General features: G+C 38.5%; 1 protein-coding gene across 1 annotated transcript; it reads right to left on the reverse strand.

The window, feature by feature from the left end:
* Positions 1–377: 377 nt before the first annotated feature.
* Positions 378–15,865, reverse strand: scamp2 (secretory carrier membrane protein 2). Its single transcript, XM_028027308.1, has 9 exons — positions 15,692–15,865; positions 11,222–11,296; positions 10,541–10,627; positions 7,581–7,692; positions 6,679–6,807; positions 5,740–5,899; positions 5,114–5,215; positions 2,955–3,075; positions 378–1,511 (listed from the first exon to the last, which is right to left on the reverse strand). The coding sequence occupies exons 1-9, from the start codon at positions 15,746–15,748 to the stop codon at positions 1,362–1,364; spliced, it is 993 nt and encodes a 330-aa protein (XP_027883109.1). The 5' UTR covers positions 15,749–15,865; the 3' UTR covers positions 378–1,361.
* Positions 15,866–16,928: the final 1,063 nt, after the last annotated feature.

The following is a 16,928-nucleotide window of genomic DNA, read 5'->3' on the forward strand; positions in this document are numbered from 1 at the left end:
TTCTTTAAAAAAGCTTCTCCTCTTTGACCACAGCAATGCTCCTCCCTGAGTTAACAACTGGTATGGTGAGCTAATTGCTGCTAATGCTAGCATGGAGGCGCGTGGGACATGCGCTCTGTGAGGCGGGAACTCTACGTCAACAGCCTATGTATGAAACGCCGCTAAATGACTACTACTACAAAAAATTTATAACATGATATAAAGTTTAAAAAAGTAGACAGATAAACTTGTGGCAAATTCTAAAAGCGGGGTATTATATAGCTTCCTATTATTTACTCGTACTTTCCTGGTCTTCATAGAAATTTTTCAGTTATAATGTTATGTGAAAAAAAATATGGCATGAATACTTTTGGAAAGCAATTTAAACAAAACCTCAATTTTAAATGAGAGCAAAGCATTTTTATTAGAGACAATATGTACTATTGAAATACAAAAGGGACCGAGTTGTGTTTTCCCAGAACAATTCATCCATGTCGAACAAAATGACGAAAAATCAAATCTTGTATCAGCCACTCGTTTAGTGGAAGAAAAAAACAATTAGAAATCTGCAAATATTTAGAAAAATAAAATACGTACAAAAGTTACATCTCAATTGAGGTTTTTAAACACTACATTAAATAACACACACACATGCTTTTTAATCTAGGAAATGTGAGAAATGTACAGCGGACTGTATGAGCTGCTGTCAGTGCAGCTGGGAATATTTCATACTTTTCTATAATCCAGCCAAAGTTGCTTCAAAAAAATGGTGAAATGATGCTTAAAAATTAATAAACATAATCGGAAAAATCAATCCTAAAGTTAAAAAAATAAATCGCATTAGAGTCTGAAACTACGTCAAGGCTCTGGCAACTCTGCTTTCTGTTGCCAAGTTACATTCATGTAAAACCCCCACAGAGCAGAGCGAGTTTGCCGACCGATTCAAAATCAATATGTACAGTAATGTCCATGTTGAAGCAAATACAACAAAACACGACTTATTTTCCATAATTCTGCAGATTCTGAGACAAAACACAAGTTAGATCAATGACAAGACAAAACACTTCATCTCAGTTATATTCACCCTGCTCCCACACAGAACCGGCCTGACTCACACACACACACACACACACACACACACACACACGAGCATTGTCAGAAAAGGCATTGAAACAACATATACAAAGCAGAGACATGCTGAAATGGACATTGTTAATCTTCTTTTGTGTCTTCCTTTCTAGTTTTCATTTGATGAGTGACTTTCCCCTCAGCTGCTCTTCTCGCCCGCACACATACCCACACACAGCTGGACGTCGTCACTCGGCTGCAGACGTAGAAACCAGAAAATACGGTGAGCGTTGATTTGAGGCTCAATCGGCCTTTTAGTTGTTTCCCTGGAAGGTTCCGCGGGCGGCAGCGGACGCTGCTCCGGTGGCTGCCGTCTGGAAGCCCTTGCTGGTGACCACGCCCTGGGAGAACTCCTGCTGGGCCTTCTGGAAACTGGCCCCGGTGCGGCGGTACAGGCTGTGGACCTGAGGATGTGAGAGGGACGGCTTAACTGGAGGTACAACATTAATTATGTAGCTACACAACAGAAAACCTGCATCGAATCATTTCCTCAGACTCCCCATTGGTTGTATCGTTTATCGTGAAATGTTTCTTGCCATGATAAGATATTTGATGTATCGTTTTCATGAAATTTTTTTTTATATATATATCAGTAAATTTGAAATTTGAAATTTGAAAAGGTCCTGGGTTCAATTCCCGGCCGGGGTCTTTCTGCATGGAGTTTGCATGTTCTCCCTGTGCATGCGTGGGTTCTCTCCGGGTACTCTGGCTTCCTCCCACAGTCCAAAAACATGACTGTTAGGTTAATTGGTTTCTCTAAATTCTCCCTAGGTGTGTGTTTGTGTGTGAATGGTTGTTTGTCCTGTATGTCTTTGTGTTGCCCTGCGACAGACTGGCGACCTGTCCAGGGTGTACCCCGCCTCCCGCCTGGAACGTAGCTGGAGATAGGCACCAGCAACCCTCCCGACCCCATTAGGGACAAGGGTGCACAGAAAATGGATGGATGGAGTAAATTTGAAATATGCAATTAAGTACAGTCTCTATGTGCAGTTTAACTGGTGTCTTGAAGGTTCAAATAAGAACAGAATTTGTTTGTGGAGCGATGAAGGCTGTGGATTGCAGTCCCAGCCATACAGATGCCTGAAAAAATTAAATAGTTGATTTAGTCATCATTTATTGCGTTAGCACTGGACAATATCACGATAAAATTCTAAGTCAGTATCGCCCGTCCCTACCTCCAATCTGCGGCGCAAGGCAGCGGGGAATGTTTGTGTTGAGGGACGGAGATTTCAGCTACTGACAAAGCTAATGTTTCCATAGAAACCACCATGGAAATCTGTTCAATCTTTTCACAACTTTTTCATGATGCTGTTTGTTCACCAATGTTTGTCAGAATAAATCGTATTCAGTCTTTTGGAAAAAAAAATTTCTGGTATTTTTTTTGTTGCTTTGTTTTGTTGAGTTTCTCCATGTTGAAAAAAGTGATATTAAATCTGCGCCTCTCCAAATATGTTCCAAAAACATGCGGTTATCGTATGGTGGCCTAGTTCTTTTCACCTGACTGGAAGTTGTTCAACAATGGGAAGAAATGAAACAAAAAACAGCAAATACGACACAAATGCAATTTTTTTTTTTTTTTCCCCCGTATGCGACCAATATCCGACTGTTTCCTGGCAGGCTGAACGGCCCAACTCTGATCTGTTGACCCCCTCCAAAAAATCCGATTTGAGCCAAGCCCATATGCGGTACTAAATCGGTTACGTGTTCAAAGCGTGTGCAGCCTGAACGGTCATGACGCATTTCATCCGACTATCACGTTGCACGTAATAGTCGGACAGTTGGAATGTTCAAAGAAAATATTGCTGAAACGGTAAAGCAGAACTGTCCAAAATAAACCGAGCTCTTACCATCTTCAGCAGGACGACGGACATCACGGCCCCGATCGTGAAGAGGCAGGCCACGATCATCATGATGCCTCCCACCGCCTTTTTGCCGTTGCCGATCTCAGTGAAGGCAGAAATCCAACCGCTGGATCAACCAAACAAACAACGGCTGTTATGTCTTAAGTGACAGCTTCACTTTTAGCACAGAAACATCAACAAGCAGTACATATACTAAACATTTATACTAAACATATACTGTGTATATACTCTGTGTATATATATATATATATATATATATATATATATATATATATAAAATTTTAAAGCTGCAATTACCTCACAAAAAATTATGCAAAAAAGTAAAACAACCACCATCAATTTAATCAGATTTTAAGACATTAGAAGTAGAGAAACATAAAAAGGTTAAATCAAAATGTTGGATGTTTTTTTAGAGTTAATTTCAAGTGAAAAACCTTGAAAATGTATCCAATTAGTCAACCTGGTGTGCACAATGCAGGCTATAGTGACAGAAATACAATCTACATGTCAAAATGAAAGACTAGGACGTTTGACAGACATCATTAAAACAGACTAAGGACAAAGATGTAGGGAAGCAATTTTGGTCAATTATGGGTTTGTAAAGTAATATTTCGTTTTCTTTTTGTAATGTTGATAATTTGCCAAAATAAAGTAAAGCAAACTGAACTGATTTACAGTGAAAACAAGAGAAAATGTCAGAAAAAACCCCTCATACATAAGAAACAAAACTTTCATATCCAGTTTGGAATAGGAGAAGGAAGAATCAATTCGGTCCAGAATCCAAATATGTCCCAGGTTTTTACGCCACAATATAGATCCAACAAAAACTCTCAAAAATAGAGAAAACGTACAAAGCAGCAGAAACTTACAGGGTTACCAGGAGACACAGAGACTGAAGAAAGAAAAGAGTCTGTCAGAAAACATAAAACAACAAGGTGAGGAAGAGGAGGGAGAAGACGACGAGGAGGGACAAATGAGTGAACTGGAGTTAGTCAGAAAACCATTAAAACATGGTTAATGCAGCAATTAAACATTATTTGATTTTATACATTTGAGTTATATGAACCTGTGTGAATATGTGTATTAAAAGCAAAACTATTACTCTTGTCTTCTGAACATTTGGTGAAATCTTAAATTGCTAAGAAAAAAAACCACACAAAGACAGTAAAGTTGATGACAATTTATTTTTTAAAAACTTCATAAACCTGGCAGATGTTGGAATAAACAAATGAGAGAATCTCAACAGCTGCGGTGTTCGGTCAGAATATCATCTGTATTCGTTTCAGACTATTTTGGTACTTGATTGTTGTATCAGTTATTTTATCGATTAATCAATTAATCGGATTTTTAAAATTCTGCAGGTTTTTCAGTTAAGCCTTTTTTTTTTGTACAAAATTAAAAATACACAGAGATGTAAATAAATAATTAAATTCCTTGTTTAGATGAGAAAATAAACATTTTATTGCCTAAAACAGAAATAACAGCATTCCTTTAGGTAACGATTAATCGTTTGTAGGGAAGGAGGCCCCTGCAGCTAAAGAACTCTGAACATCAACATGTGAAACGCTCGGCTCTTTCTGCTTCACGTAATGTCAATAAAATGTAGAGCTAACAGGTTTTTAATAACTGACAGCAAAATGTGCTCAATAGAAGATTTTATTTACAGAATTTGAACCGGGTGAAGCTAAAATTACCGAGAGGAGTTCTGGGTAGAGAGTGTTTACAGACAAAAAAGGTTTTTTATCTTAAATGCAAAATGTGGACATTTTTTGTCAAACTGGACAGTTTTGGCTTCATTACTGCTCTGAGTTTGTTGTTCTTAAGTCTTTAATCAGTTAACGATTAATCGTTTAATAAATTAGTTGACGATTAATTCACCAACCAATTAATCACGACTAATCATTTTAGCAGCAATTCATTTCAGTGACTTATACAAAAACATTCACCTAATTTCAAAAAGATCCAACTTTTATTGGCTTTTATTTTGTCAGAATGAGAATGAAACATTTCAGTTTTCATGAAAGTCATGTTTGTAAAGCTAAATTAGTAATTTAATTTAGCCTGAACACGACTGTCAGGCAGCAGCCATGAAAATGTTTCATCAGTTTCATCTGACTATAACTGCGGTTTTCGCGGTTCCTCACCTGTTTCCCCAGTAGGGGATGCCCACAGCCTGGATGATGACGATGATCACATGGCAGAAGAACACAAAGAAGAAGAAGAAGAAGTTGAAGGAGCTGTCGTTCCTAGACAACGAGAAGACAAAAAACAAAAACAGTTATCTTAAATCTTAGTGCTTTGCGTTCAGAAAACAAATTAAGACACATTATTTTACTTGTTATATGAGCAAAATACAGGAATGTAGCCTAGAAGGACCCCAAAAATTTTACACGAAAAATTCTAATGTTTGCCAGAGAGAAAAATTCTGCAAGGGAAAAAAAAAAAAAACTACACATAAAAGATTAAATAGTCCTGCCACGACAAAAAAAATGAGATTTGTGATTAATGAACTTCATTTAAGATAGATGAATATAATACTAAAAGTCTTGAAGTTACATGAATTAAAGACATTTTGGGATCTTCATTTATGATACACGAATTTAATACTTTTTAAGTTTACATCTGCGACAGAGAGATTATGGTTTGATTCTCCAACATGTTGGAAGTCTGTGACCTCCTGGCGAGACAGTCTGAAGAATTCTGCCGTTCTTCTGCGTTGCTGATTGTTGATGATAACCTCGGGGTCTCGCGTGCCAGTGGTCAAGCTTACCTGAAGGCCTTGTAGACTGGCCGGTACCAGCAGATGAAGGAGCAGGGCGTGAAGAGAACGAGCCAGAGGATGGAGAAGCCGAAGTCCATGCCATGATTCGGGTCATCGATGAAGTAAGCCAGACACGCCAGCAGGTTGAGGAACAGAGTCACACAGTTGACTGAAGGAAACAGGCAGCAAGGTGAGCAAACAACGAACGCGTAAAACATTCAATGTTAACCATGAGCATCAACACGGCAGGACAGATTTCTACAATGAGTGACTCCACACACATAAGGGACTTTTATGTGTTAATTTCAATTCATTAACTGCATTGATTTTAACACATACAATTTTTTTACGCAATGCTTTTTTCTTTTCTTGTAAACCAGAACTTTTGTATTCCGTTTCTAATGCGCCTGTAAATCTGACGCACAAGCGACATCCGCCAACGACAGCGATGGACGACAAAGTCGCTTCTCTTGGCTCACTGGACGTTCATTTATGCTTCAAAAAAATGACCTGATTGGATGCTGGGAAAGACTTTTGTTGAGTGTAACGTGTGCTAAAAGGAGTTAGCTTATTAGCTTAGAATAGCATCTCAATGTGGCAGCAGCACACGTCCCCAATGCTAATGTCAGCGTCCACAGTGCACATTTCTAAAGACGCAGTTTTTAAAATTAGTTCCAGGAGTGAAAAACTTTGAAGCTGAATGAGTATAATAACACTTTGAGCCAATCTGATGGTTGGACAACCTAAATAATAGATTAAAAACACTAAATATCTTTGCTGTTGAGCTCACACGTCTATTCATTCAACAATTTAGCATCAAAAAGGGGTTTGGAATCGAAAACGTTGCTTATTTTTGTCGATTTCTACGATTAAAATGGGTTTACTTTATTACAGACCCTAAAATTAACTAATCGAGCCCCACCTTTAATAAAAACATAAAACACTTACACATCCAGAGGTAGTACATCATTTTGCAGACTCTCTGGTACTCGGCAGGGATTTCCTCTGAGAAGTCCTGATAGAAACAAGGTGTGATGGGGAAGAACTTGGGAAACGGAGGCCAGTTGTTCTCTTTACCTGTCGACACAGAATAAAGTCAATCTAACCAGCAGATGGGCTACTGAACACAAAGCTGCACTGGGTTGCCTTTGTACCAAATACTTTTTTACTTTTACTGGAGCAAAAATATGCTGAAGTACTGCTGCTGTCACTAGAGGACAATTTTTATGCTCCTCTACCCATCCCTGCTCCTGACAGCCTTTTTTAAAAACCCATTTAAACACTTCACATGCATGTAGGACATATTTTAGACACCTTAAGATTGGTAAACCCAAAAAAGCTTTGTACAGAAAAACTAATATAATACAGGTGAGCATTAAGACAACAGACATGCAATAGTGGTGACTATGACAGAGTGATAGGGCTGAAAAAGAAAAAGGAGGAGAATATTTCAGGCAAAAGAAAAAAAAATTGAAACTTTGAGATTTATTTTTATTTCCAAAAATCTAACATTTTTTTCATTTGGAAACTAAAACTTGCAAGACTTTTCCAGAAATCTTTTTTTCTTTTTTGCAGAAAATTTCTCCCTTTTCTTTTCTCTTTTTAGATCTACGATGACCCTAATACGCCGTCGTCTTGAAACGGGTGGATTATTTATTCCGTTCCTTATGTCTAAGTGGGAACTTCATGACGCCGCTCAGAGAGCAGCTCTTCGTATCCTGAGCTCAGGTGTGACAGATATCTCAAGCATCCTCTCTGCAGCAGAATGCAGACGCTGCACAACGTCTTCCTGTCTCGGTAAAACTGCGCCGCTTGCAATGCTGCTGTGGGGAGGCTGTGTCTGTACGGACCTGTGGGGGCCCGGTTCTGCAGCTCCTGCTCCCTGCGGTCCAGTTCGGCTGCTTTCCTCTCCAGCTCCTCTTGCTGCCTCAGCAGGTTGGCCTGAGCTGCGGTGGCGGACGCCTGGAGGAAATGGAGAGAGAGAGAAAGAAGAAAAGAACAAAGAAAGAAAGAAAGAAAATACAGAGGGGGTTAAAATCTTGACTCTACAAACACGACAAGAGGCAAAAAGGAAAGTGGATTTTGGTGATAATTTAGGGTTTTTGCAGCTTGTGTGTGAAATTTCACATGCATCTGGTGCAAACAGGAGGTTTTACAAGCAACAATGTGAAACGGATGATCGACTTGTCATTCAGACTTGTGTGATGATTCAGAACCGACTTAGTCAGAGAGAAGAACTGAAAAATGAAACCAAAGACAACTAAAGACAGCACATCTTGGTAGGCGGCAGAGGTAACGGACTGTTGTTTTGGTTTTTTAAACAACGGGAACATTTGAAGCCCATCCTTCATTTGACAGGTTATAATTGACACCTTGACTGGTGCACATGAGAGGACAATACAGACACAACTAAAAACCAATCAATAAAAAAAATCCTTCCTGAATATCATCTCATGGACTCTGAACTAAATGCGTCTTCCTGACCAGGAGCTGACAGCGTGTTGAAGAGTTATGGACAGGAAGCTTTGGAGCGTACGGTTCAGAGGCGCATTTCAAACCTTTGGTAGAAATGGCGCGTTTAATTCCAGTTTCCGTTACAGACCAGAGAAAACTAAAGAGAATGCAATGTTGTCTTAATCCATTTATAGACTAAACAGAGGAGCCAACAGTTTATCTTGAGGAAATAAATAAAAGTGCAGAAGTTAATTAGACCGATACATACGCAGTGCGCTGCACAGCCAATGCGGACGCGGCTTCGCCGCTGCGAAGAATTAAACTTAACTCACCCTGCGAAGAATTAAACTTAACTCACGCTGCGAAGAATTAAACTTAACTCACCCTGCGAAGAATTAAACTTAACTCACCCTGCGAAGAATTAAACTTAACTCACCCTGCGAAGAATTAAACTTAACTCACCCTGCGAAGAATTAAACTTAACTCACCCTGCGAAGAATTAAACTTAACTCACCCTGCGAAGAATTAAACTTAACTCACGCTGCGAAGAATTAAACTTAACTCACCCTGCGAAGAATTAAACTTAACTCACCCTGCGAAGAATTAAACTTAACTCACCCTGCGAAGAATTAAACTTAACTCACCCTGCGAAGAATTAAACTTAACTCACCCTGCGAAGAATTAAACTTAACTCACCCTGCGGTTTCAACAAGTGGAGCTGGAAGACGTTGCCCTCCCGCACCCAGAGGGAGAGCGGCGCTCAGAAGCGCGGCAGACGTTAACACCTGTCCGTTTCGGAGACGCGAAACCACGCAAAAAATAAATAAAATCCTGGTAAAAGCGCAACGCCCGGACCGTGCATGGGGTAAAAACTTTAAGGGTTCAATTGATCGGTTTGGATCAGACGGAGCCAACTGACTGATGAACCAGCGCTGATTTCTCTATGGATGCGACCAGGAGGAATTTGTGAGGCACTGTGCGCTCAGACCACAGCGGGTGAAGTCCTTGTAATTTAAGTGGATTCGTTTAATTTAATTTATTTTAAGTTATTGGGGTCACAGTCAGTGGTTTGTGTCACTTCAGAGAAAAAGTTAGATGCTTTTATCTGCTTTATGTGCGATGAGATCTGGATTGACGGTTCAACTAGGTGAATATTAACTAAACCGCAAAACAAACATAAATAACTTACTGTATGTTAATATGATTATAAATTGACGGGTAAGAATAGTATATGACCAATTTATTTTAATACTGCCCGTCACGATGACGGAGAACAAAAAAGTCTAGTGCGACTTCTGGTAATCGGATTGATCCAACATATCAATATACCAAATCAGTATCTGTATTGGATCGATAACAGTGTGGTAAGATTGGTACTTTACTTTTAGATTCCCTTTTTATTTAATTTTATCTTTGTGTTGTAGCTTAAAAAATAAGATGGTTTTGATTTTTTTCTCAAATTATAATCGTATTTTTTCTTTGTTCATTTAGGGAAAAACAGAAATCAGTTTTGTTCTATTATTTATCATTACATTGGAAGGGCTTTTTTGTTTAAATCATTTTTCACCAACAACATTCCACTGTTCCCATGTTTTTAAAAAACATTTTTGGTTTGTTTGTTCTAAAACCTAAAAACAGAAATAAAATTTTGGTTCTTTAAAAATGACCATATATCTTCGATAGTAGATATTTATTAAAAAAAAAAAAGAACATTTAAAATGGCTCTTTGGTTTGTAATGGTTGCAAACTTTTACAAACTAAAGTAAAGGTTTGTAAAATTACACCAACAGTTACTAATGTTTATAAACCAAAGAAAGGGTTTGCAAAGGTTTACAAACCTTTAATTTACAAACATTAGTGAAGGTTTACGAACCTTTACTTTGTAAACCAAAGAAAAGGTTTACAAAACGTTACTGTGTTTACCAGAGTAATATTATACTAACACACAACCTTTACTTTGTTTGTAAAGGTTTTTTAAACCCTTACAAACCTTTACAACGGATTTACAAACTTTTATAAACAATCTTTTGTAAACTTTGGTTTACAAACCATTACCTTGGTAAACTAAGGTTTACTTGAATTGTAACCTGCACATGTGACAAGCAACATGTGAAGTTTGTGATGATAAGGTGAGACATTGTTGACATCATCTCACCATTATTGTTTTGCAACACCATGTTCTCTCTATTCACTTAATTGTCTCCGGTGTTTGTTTTGGAGTGGCTTTGGTTTGTGATAACGCTGAAGCAGCTGCACAGAAACAATTAGAGTGTTAATAAACTGTGGACGACACGTGAACAGGAACAGGACCGAGGGAAGTCAGCAAGCTCCGACTAACGCGACAACGTGTCCCCACCTGTGGACTGGGTTCTGTGGACGGCTGCAACACGGCCGGCTGGTAGGGGGAGGTGGAGGCCGGGGTGGTCTGGGCGCCGGCAAAGTCCTGACAGAAAAAAAAAGAAGAAATAAAAATCAGATGAAAAAATATAAACAGCTGATGCATAGAAGGAAAATGAAGGCAAATATAAGAAAGAAGCAGAGAAGAGAAGGAAGAAGAGAGCAGCTCATTTTTACTGAATGATGAGGAAACGCAAAGTCAAGCAAAATTAAAAAAATAAGACACAGAATGTTGAAAAATAATCTGAACAAAAACGCAGAGAAATGTGAAACGGATCAGCGATTTATATTCTTTCGGGTTCCAGAAGGCTGGAGAGTATTTTCAGGAATTATAGAATTTAAATCCTACAACATCTCATGTATAAATTATTTTTAATGTATGCAATTTTAAGAGAAACTTCATGTTACATTCTATTTCTCATTAATTCTACAGTCATCAAGACACATTTCCTTACAGTGAATGATGAACAGAATTTGGATACGAAGCAATCAAAATGGAGGAGGAGCAATAATCGCATTGTTACCACATTTTTACTGACAGTCATCTACTCTTAACTTTCAGGGGACATTGAAAAAAAAACAAACAAACAAAAAGAAAACTTAACAAAACTAAAAAAAAAAGAAAGAAAAGATGTCTTACATCGGACGGGGGGAAGGGGTTGTACTGGTCGACCGGTTCAATGCTGGAGTTTGTCACCTGAGTGACTGAAGGATCCTGAAAAAAACAAGAAGAGAAACGTCACTGCGCATCAACGACAAAGACACAAAACCGATCACTGTGCTGTGCAATCACCAAATAGATCCGACTAGGGCGGGCTTGACCAGAACAAGGTGAAACCAAACTGAAAGCATGAGGCCAAAAAGATGAAAAAGAACAATATATTTTTACATCTAATCTAGAGGGGATAAAAACACCAAATGGCAGATTGATTTCTATTTGTGACCATCAGAGCCTCTTGCTGTTGTAGCCTGAACCTGCGGAGGCTCAGGTCAATCATTAGCTTTGGCAGAAGTATCAGTAATCATTAAATGGCTTTTGTCTCAGGGTTGGCCAAACGCAAAACAAAAGGGCCGAAAGGCCCTTCGTCTGAGTTGGAGAAAACTTTCATCGTTTAAGTTTGAATTTGGTGACATTTCTGGAACAAACACAAAAACTTTATATATAAAAAACAAACTAAAGGTTTTTGTTAATTATTTTTGTTGCATTCTTTAAGTCAATGTGAAATGTTTTGTTTTTGCGCTTCATTCCCCCCCCCCATAATTCAAACTGGAGACTAAAGTGACATTTGAGTTGTATTGCAAAATAAGAGATTAAATATTTTCTTATTCAAAAAAAAGGAAAAAAGAACTTAATTGTTTTTACTAGCATTTTACTACTAGCTTAAGTTGCCACCACAGTACTGGACAATGTTTTTATTCGATTACTAGATTAATTGTCAAAATAAATCAATCAATTAAAACAAAAGCTTACAACAGCCTTACTATGAAGTGGTGGCTTACTGATATTTTGCTTATGTGTATGTATTAAATCTACAAATTATGTCCTATTATAAAATAATATCATTTGTCAGCTCTCAAAATAATTATTTGATTTTCTGTTTTAAATGACAAAAATCATTTGATGGAAACCTGGGTTTTTTTTTAAATTCAAGATCACATCCTGTGATGATCTCATAGCACATTATGGATCCAAAATTATTCATGAGAAGAATCTTTCTGCGGTGACCCCTTGACCTCTGGTATTCTGGGGGAGTTGGGGAGTTTAAATGTTCTTAGCACTCTCAGTTAGTCACACCCTTGAAACTCACACTATGACATGTTGATGATGGAGCCATTAGTCTGAGTCGGGGTATGATCAGTGTATGATCAGCCTGGCGGGGCACCAGGCTTGAATCCAGTCATGTTACGACGGCAGCGTCACACTTTATGGCATCCATAAAGTGGAGGGCCGGCTGTGATGTCAGCGGTGACCTGCGTTTGTGGATGGGTGGAGAAGCGGCTGAATAAACAGCGGCCGGCGTAGGTAACAGAATTACTGAGCTGGTACATACAAGCTATTTTATGCTTTTATATTGTCTTCCATTAACATTTCATCCGAGAAAATCCACATTCCTGTCCCTTAAAGCCTAAAACTAGTCATGTCATTCCACCATCGCTCGACTGCTGTAGGTTTACAGCATAAAGACGTAAATAACAGAGATATCCTACTGTAGTGCTGAACTGGGAACAGCCGCTCCCTGATTATAAGCATTATCAAAACCATCCCTGCTTCCTGGTGCGGGGATGTTTGGATATCAGCCCGTCTCGTTCAAGGAGAGGTTTATGTATTTTAGCATCCAGTAAAGTTGCAGTCTTTGCAGTTTGTGGCGAGTTTTTGTTGTTGTTGTTTTCACATGCCTCACATTAGTCCTCATTTAAAGAGGATTGGCTACAGTTTTCACCTCACCGTTTCCGTCTGAGCCCTGTAATCACACAACAAGAGCATGCCCAGTTTCTTTTTTCTTTCTACTTCAATACTATTTAACACAGTTAACACTGTTGATAACGGCTCTAAAGTACAGCGTTTACACAATATAAGTTATTGACTCTAGTTTTGGGAATCATTTTATACTTTAACTTTTGTTTACTGGTGAAAGCTTGAAAACTTTGACCTTAATTTGTTAGCTCTCGGCTTGAATTCGCATTATTCTGGAATTGCTACATATTTTTTCATTTAATCCATGTTGGGATCATTTCACATGGACGCCTTGGTCCAAAAACGATAGGCTCACTCTAAAAACAAAAAGAAGCCAAACAATGTTGCGTTGTTTTTTTTTTTTTTTTTCCCTTTTGCCACACTCCCATCTGCATGACGTTCCACACACATGGAGGGAGGGACGAACTGCTCCCGTTCCCGATGGGAATGTTTACAGGTGTGTCAGCTGCAGCGAGCTGTGAGCTCATGCTTACAGTCACATGGCCAGTTAGTGACGTGTCGGCTTTGTCTTGTGATTTAGTCATTTTTCACACATTTCTGAGGAGGAAAATTGATGTGGAAGATAACAGAAACTGAACTTAACCGCCTCCTCCCTGAAAAACAGACAAAAAAAGAAAGAAAATGAAGCAGAGCCTCCTGGATGTTGTGATGTGTTTATGTGATTGCTGCGGCCTAAAACGACGGATTCTATGGTAGCTTTTTCAACAAGGTTCTGCTTTTTTTCTTTTGCTTTATTTTTAGGTTTTTTAAAAATAAAAGTTAATATTTAAAGTGTAAATTACATTATCTTCTTGAGATGACTGACACATAAAATCGTGTTCTGAGGAGTTGTCAAAGTGGAAAAGAAGAGTTCAGTATTTGTCACGTTAGCGCAGTGGCATCCAAACTTTTTGCAATTAGGGCCAAATTTGTTCCCTTTTTTTTCTGAACATATTACTAACTAATATATTACACAGACAATATTTTAATAAAGTAAAAATAGTCTGACGTTTGCAGAAAAGGAATCTGTATGCATCTCACAGAGTTGCTGCATTAAAACGTTCGAAAACATTTTTCGGGGTTTATCGTCTTGGGTTTTATCTGTGATCGTGGACCGAGTGGCCAAACAAAATCCTCCAGAGGCCTGAAAATGGTCTGAGGGCCACACTTTGAACATCTCTGGTTTAGCGTCACACGTGTTTTTATTTTGCAGACTCGGCTTTCGAGAGGCGTCCTGAAACAGGAAGTTAAATAAATATCGGGACTTGTCAAAATTCAGCCGAGTTGCAGTGACTGGTCAGAAAAGAAGGAAATACCAATCACCATAGTATTTTCTGTGAGATTTGCGGAAAAGTTGCGATGACTGGTGAAAATTGTGCATGCTGTTCGTTGATGTGCTTAAAGGCCAACAATATGGGAAGTTTTCAGGTTTGGTACATAGGGGGAAAAAGAACCTTATTCTTCCCCATTTCAACTACTGCTGACCAATCGCAGCTGGTCTACTAAGACCCTGGATGATTAATTCGTACATCCCTACATATATATATATACCAACCGTGAACTCAAATAAAACCTTACCACAAAACGAGAAGAAGCTGGTTGTTAAAGGTAGTCAGTGAAATCTGAAAAATGAGTGTGATTTTACCTAATAGCACCATGTATCATGGCAACCCCTGTGTAGCCAAAATGTCTGTGGAGTCCAACGCCTACAAAGCAACGCAAGAAACCTTTTTTTTTTTACTGGTCTCACAATCCCTACAGAATGTAGAATATGCATTAGAACGTGGAACACATGCAACATAAATTGGGGAGTTCACAATGTCAGGACCAAGCCTGACTCCCTGGTTAATCATTTATGTTGCTAGCAGTCTAAACAATGCAATATTCAATCACCAGTTCCCTTTAAAAGACTTCTTTACATGGCATAAGCAATGGGGGAAAAAAAGCTTTACACTGTTATTAAAAAGTTACATTAATAATAAATGGTGTTATTGGACTGGTTTCCTGTGATAAGTACACTTCCATACACAAAAAAAACTCTTCCTTTGGTTAACACTGATGGGTTTATTGATCTACTTCTGATCAACAGGTAATAATACAATTCAGAACATCTGGAGAGAGTTTATAGACAACCTGTTTAATTCTACACAAATATACCAACATTTAAATATTATTTTTTGAGTAGTGAATTAACCTGCATGTTACATCCTGTTTGCTAGAAACTCACTTCATGGAGCAAATGAGGCTGATAATTAATACATTTCAAAATGAAAAAAAAAAAACAAAACGTAATTCGTGTTAAAGCTGCAAATATTTATAGAATTCGACTTGAAACTAAAGAGTTATAGTGGCAACGAATTTTAAAATAGCCTGACACACATTCTCGGTTGACTACACTTTAACTTCCTGAAAGTCAACTCTGAGAGTAAACCGCCTTCTCCGGCGACGTACCGCGCTGATTGGCTAAGCCACTGTCAATCCTGCGGGGTTGGCCAATGGCTTTCCAGAAGCGGGGAAATACGTCCCTCCCCCCGTCACCCGCCCAGCTACAGTTGCGTTTCCTGGCGTGCTGGCAGCCTTGTAACGAAAGAGCTCCCTGCAACAGCCCCCCGACAGCACTTCGTCTAGCAACAAACAATTAAACCGCTCACTTACATTGAATGGGTTAATGTTGCTGGGTTCCGCGAAGGGGTTGACGTCAAACTCCGACATTTTGGAAGAACGACGAGGCGTTTATCCTCTGGGAAAAAGTAAACAACAAACTCTTCTCTGTCGCTTCAGAATCTGCCCGTCCTAGCCACTTCCTCGAATGAACTTGAACGCGCAGGCGCACTGAGATTTCGGCACAATGACGTGTCCCGCGTCATGTGTCATAAGTGCGCCTCCTTAAAAGCTGTATGTAAAACTGTATTGCATGATAAAGAAAAATAAGTGCAGTTCTTTATTGTCATAAATATTTGTTCAACTCTTCAGAAATAAAGAACATTTGTTTATCTTTCGAGTGTGCACCAGTGACTAGTATTACGGTAAAATGGAGGATTATTTACACAATTTTGATTTGCCTGACTTTTAGATTTCCTAATAAATATGTAAACCTTACAAAGATGACGCTGATCAGTCTTATTCCGATGAAAGGAAACATACTTGAAAAATACGAAGTAGAAATTTAAGCAAAAATGATAAAGACTTAAAATTTCGGCCACCATGTGTCACTAAAACTGTTTCAAGTCTCACCACAAAATGACATGCCGTAGATTCCAATATGGCTTTATTTATTGAACAAGCAAATTGAAAAGTAAGCCCAGAGAAACTTTATATATATGCAAAATATTACACGAAGAGGAGCCACTATTTCTTTTATTACCATCCTTGACATACCGTACTGTTCACGCATAAATAGGATCTGAACAGATTTATGGAGCAGCTTGCTTTTATCAAAATATGACCAAAGTAAATCTTGAAGAAATGTTTTAATCTTTGCGTAAACAATATAATTATGTGCTAGAAACATTGTGTTGTGAATTGCGTCTTATTGATTATCACAATTTCTGCCTTAAAGTCTTCCTTTTCTCTATTGGTGTAGATAGTTTTCATAGCAACGATCAGTTGGGGGCACAGGATTTTAGTACAAGCTTAATCAAGAAACACCTAACTTTTATATATTTATAACTGTTGTCTCTTTACCAAAAAAGAGACAACATTGAATTCAATGTCGAAAGTACGTGAAAGTAGTGGACCAGTGGCTCAGACGCTTTTAACAACTTGAATTTTCCCCAATTTCTTTTATTACTCCCCCCCCCCCCCCCCCCCCCCCCCCCTAATATTTTATTTATCAACATATACTATGTAAGTGCGTGTCAACATAACTGACTCTAATAAGAAAAAAATCCAT

Source organism: Xiphophorus couchianus, chromosome 2 (genome assembly GCF_001444195.1).
Source record: "Xiphophorus couchianus chromosome 2, X_couchianus-1.0, whole genome shotgun sequence".
In the NCBI taxonomy this organism is placed as follows: domain Eukaryota; kingdom Metazoa; phylum Chordata; class Actinopteri; order Cyprinodontiformes; family Poeciliidae; genus Xiphophorus; species Xiphophorus couchianus.

Excerpts from the sequence above, each read along its gene's own strand:
- scamp2 (XM_028027308.1), bottom strand. The coding sequence starts at position 15,748 with ATGTCGGAGTTTGACGTCAACCCCTTCGCGGAACCCAGCAACATTAAC. Across the intron at positions 10,628-11,221 it reads ACCCCTTCCCCCCGTCCGAT|GACTTTGCCGGCGCCCAGAC; the intron begins GTAAGACATCTT and ends TTTTTCTGTCAG. Across the intron at positions 3,076-5,113 it reads ATCCCCTACTGGGGAAACAG|CGGTTGGATTTCTGCCTTCA; the intron begins GTGAGGAACCGC and ends TGGTTGATCCAG.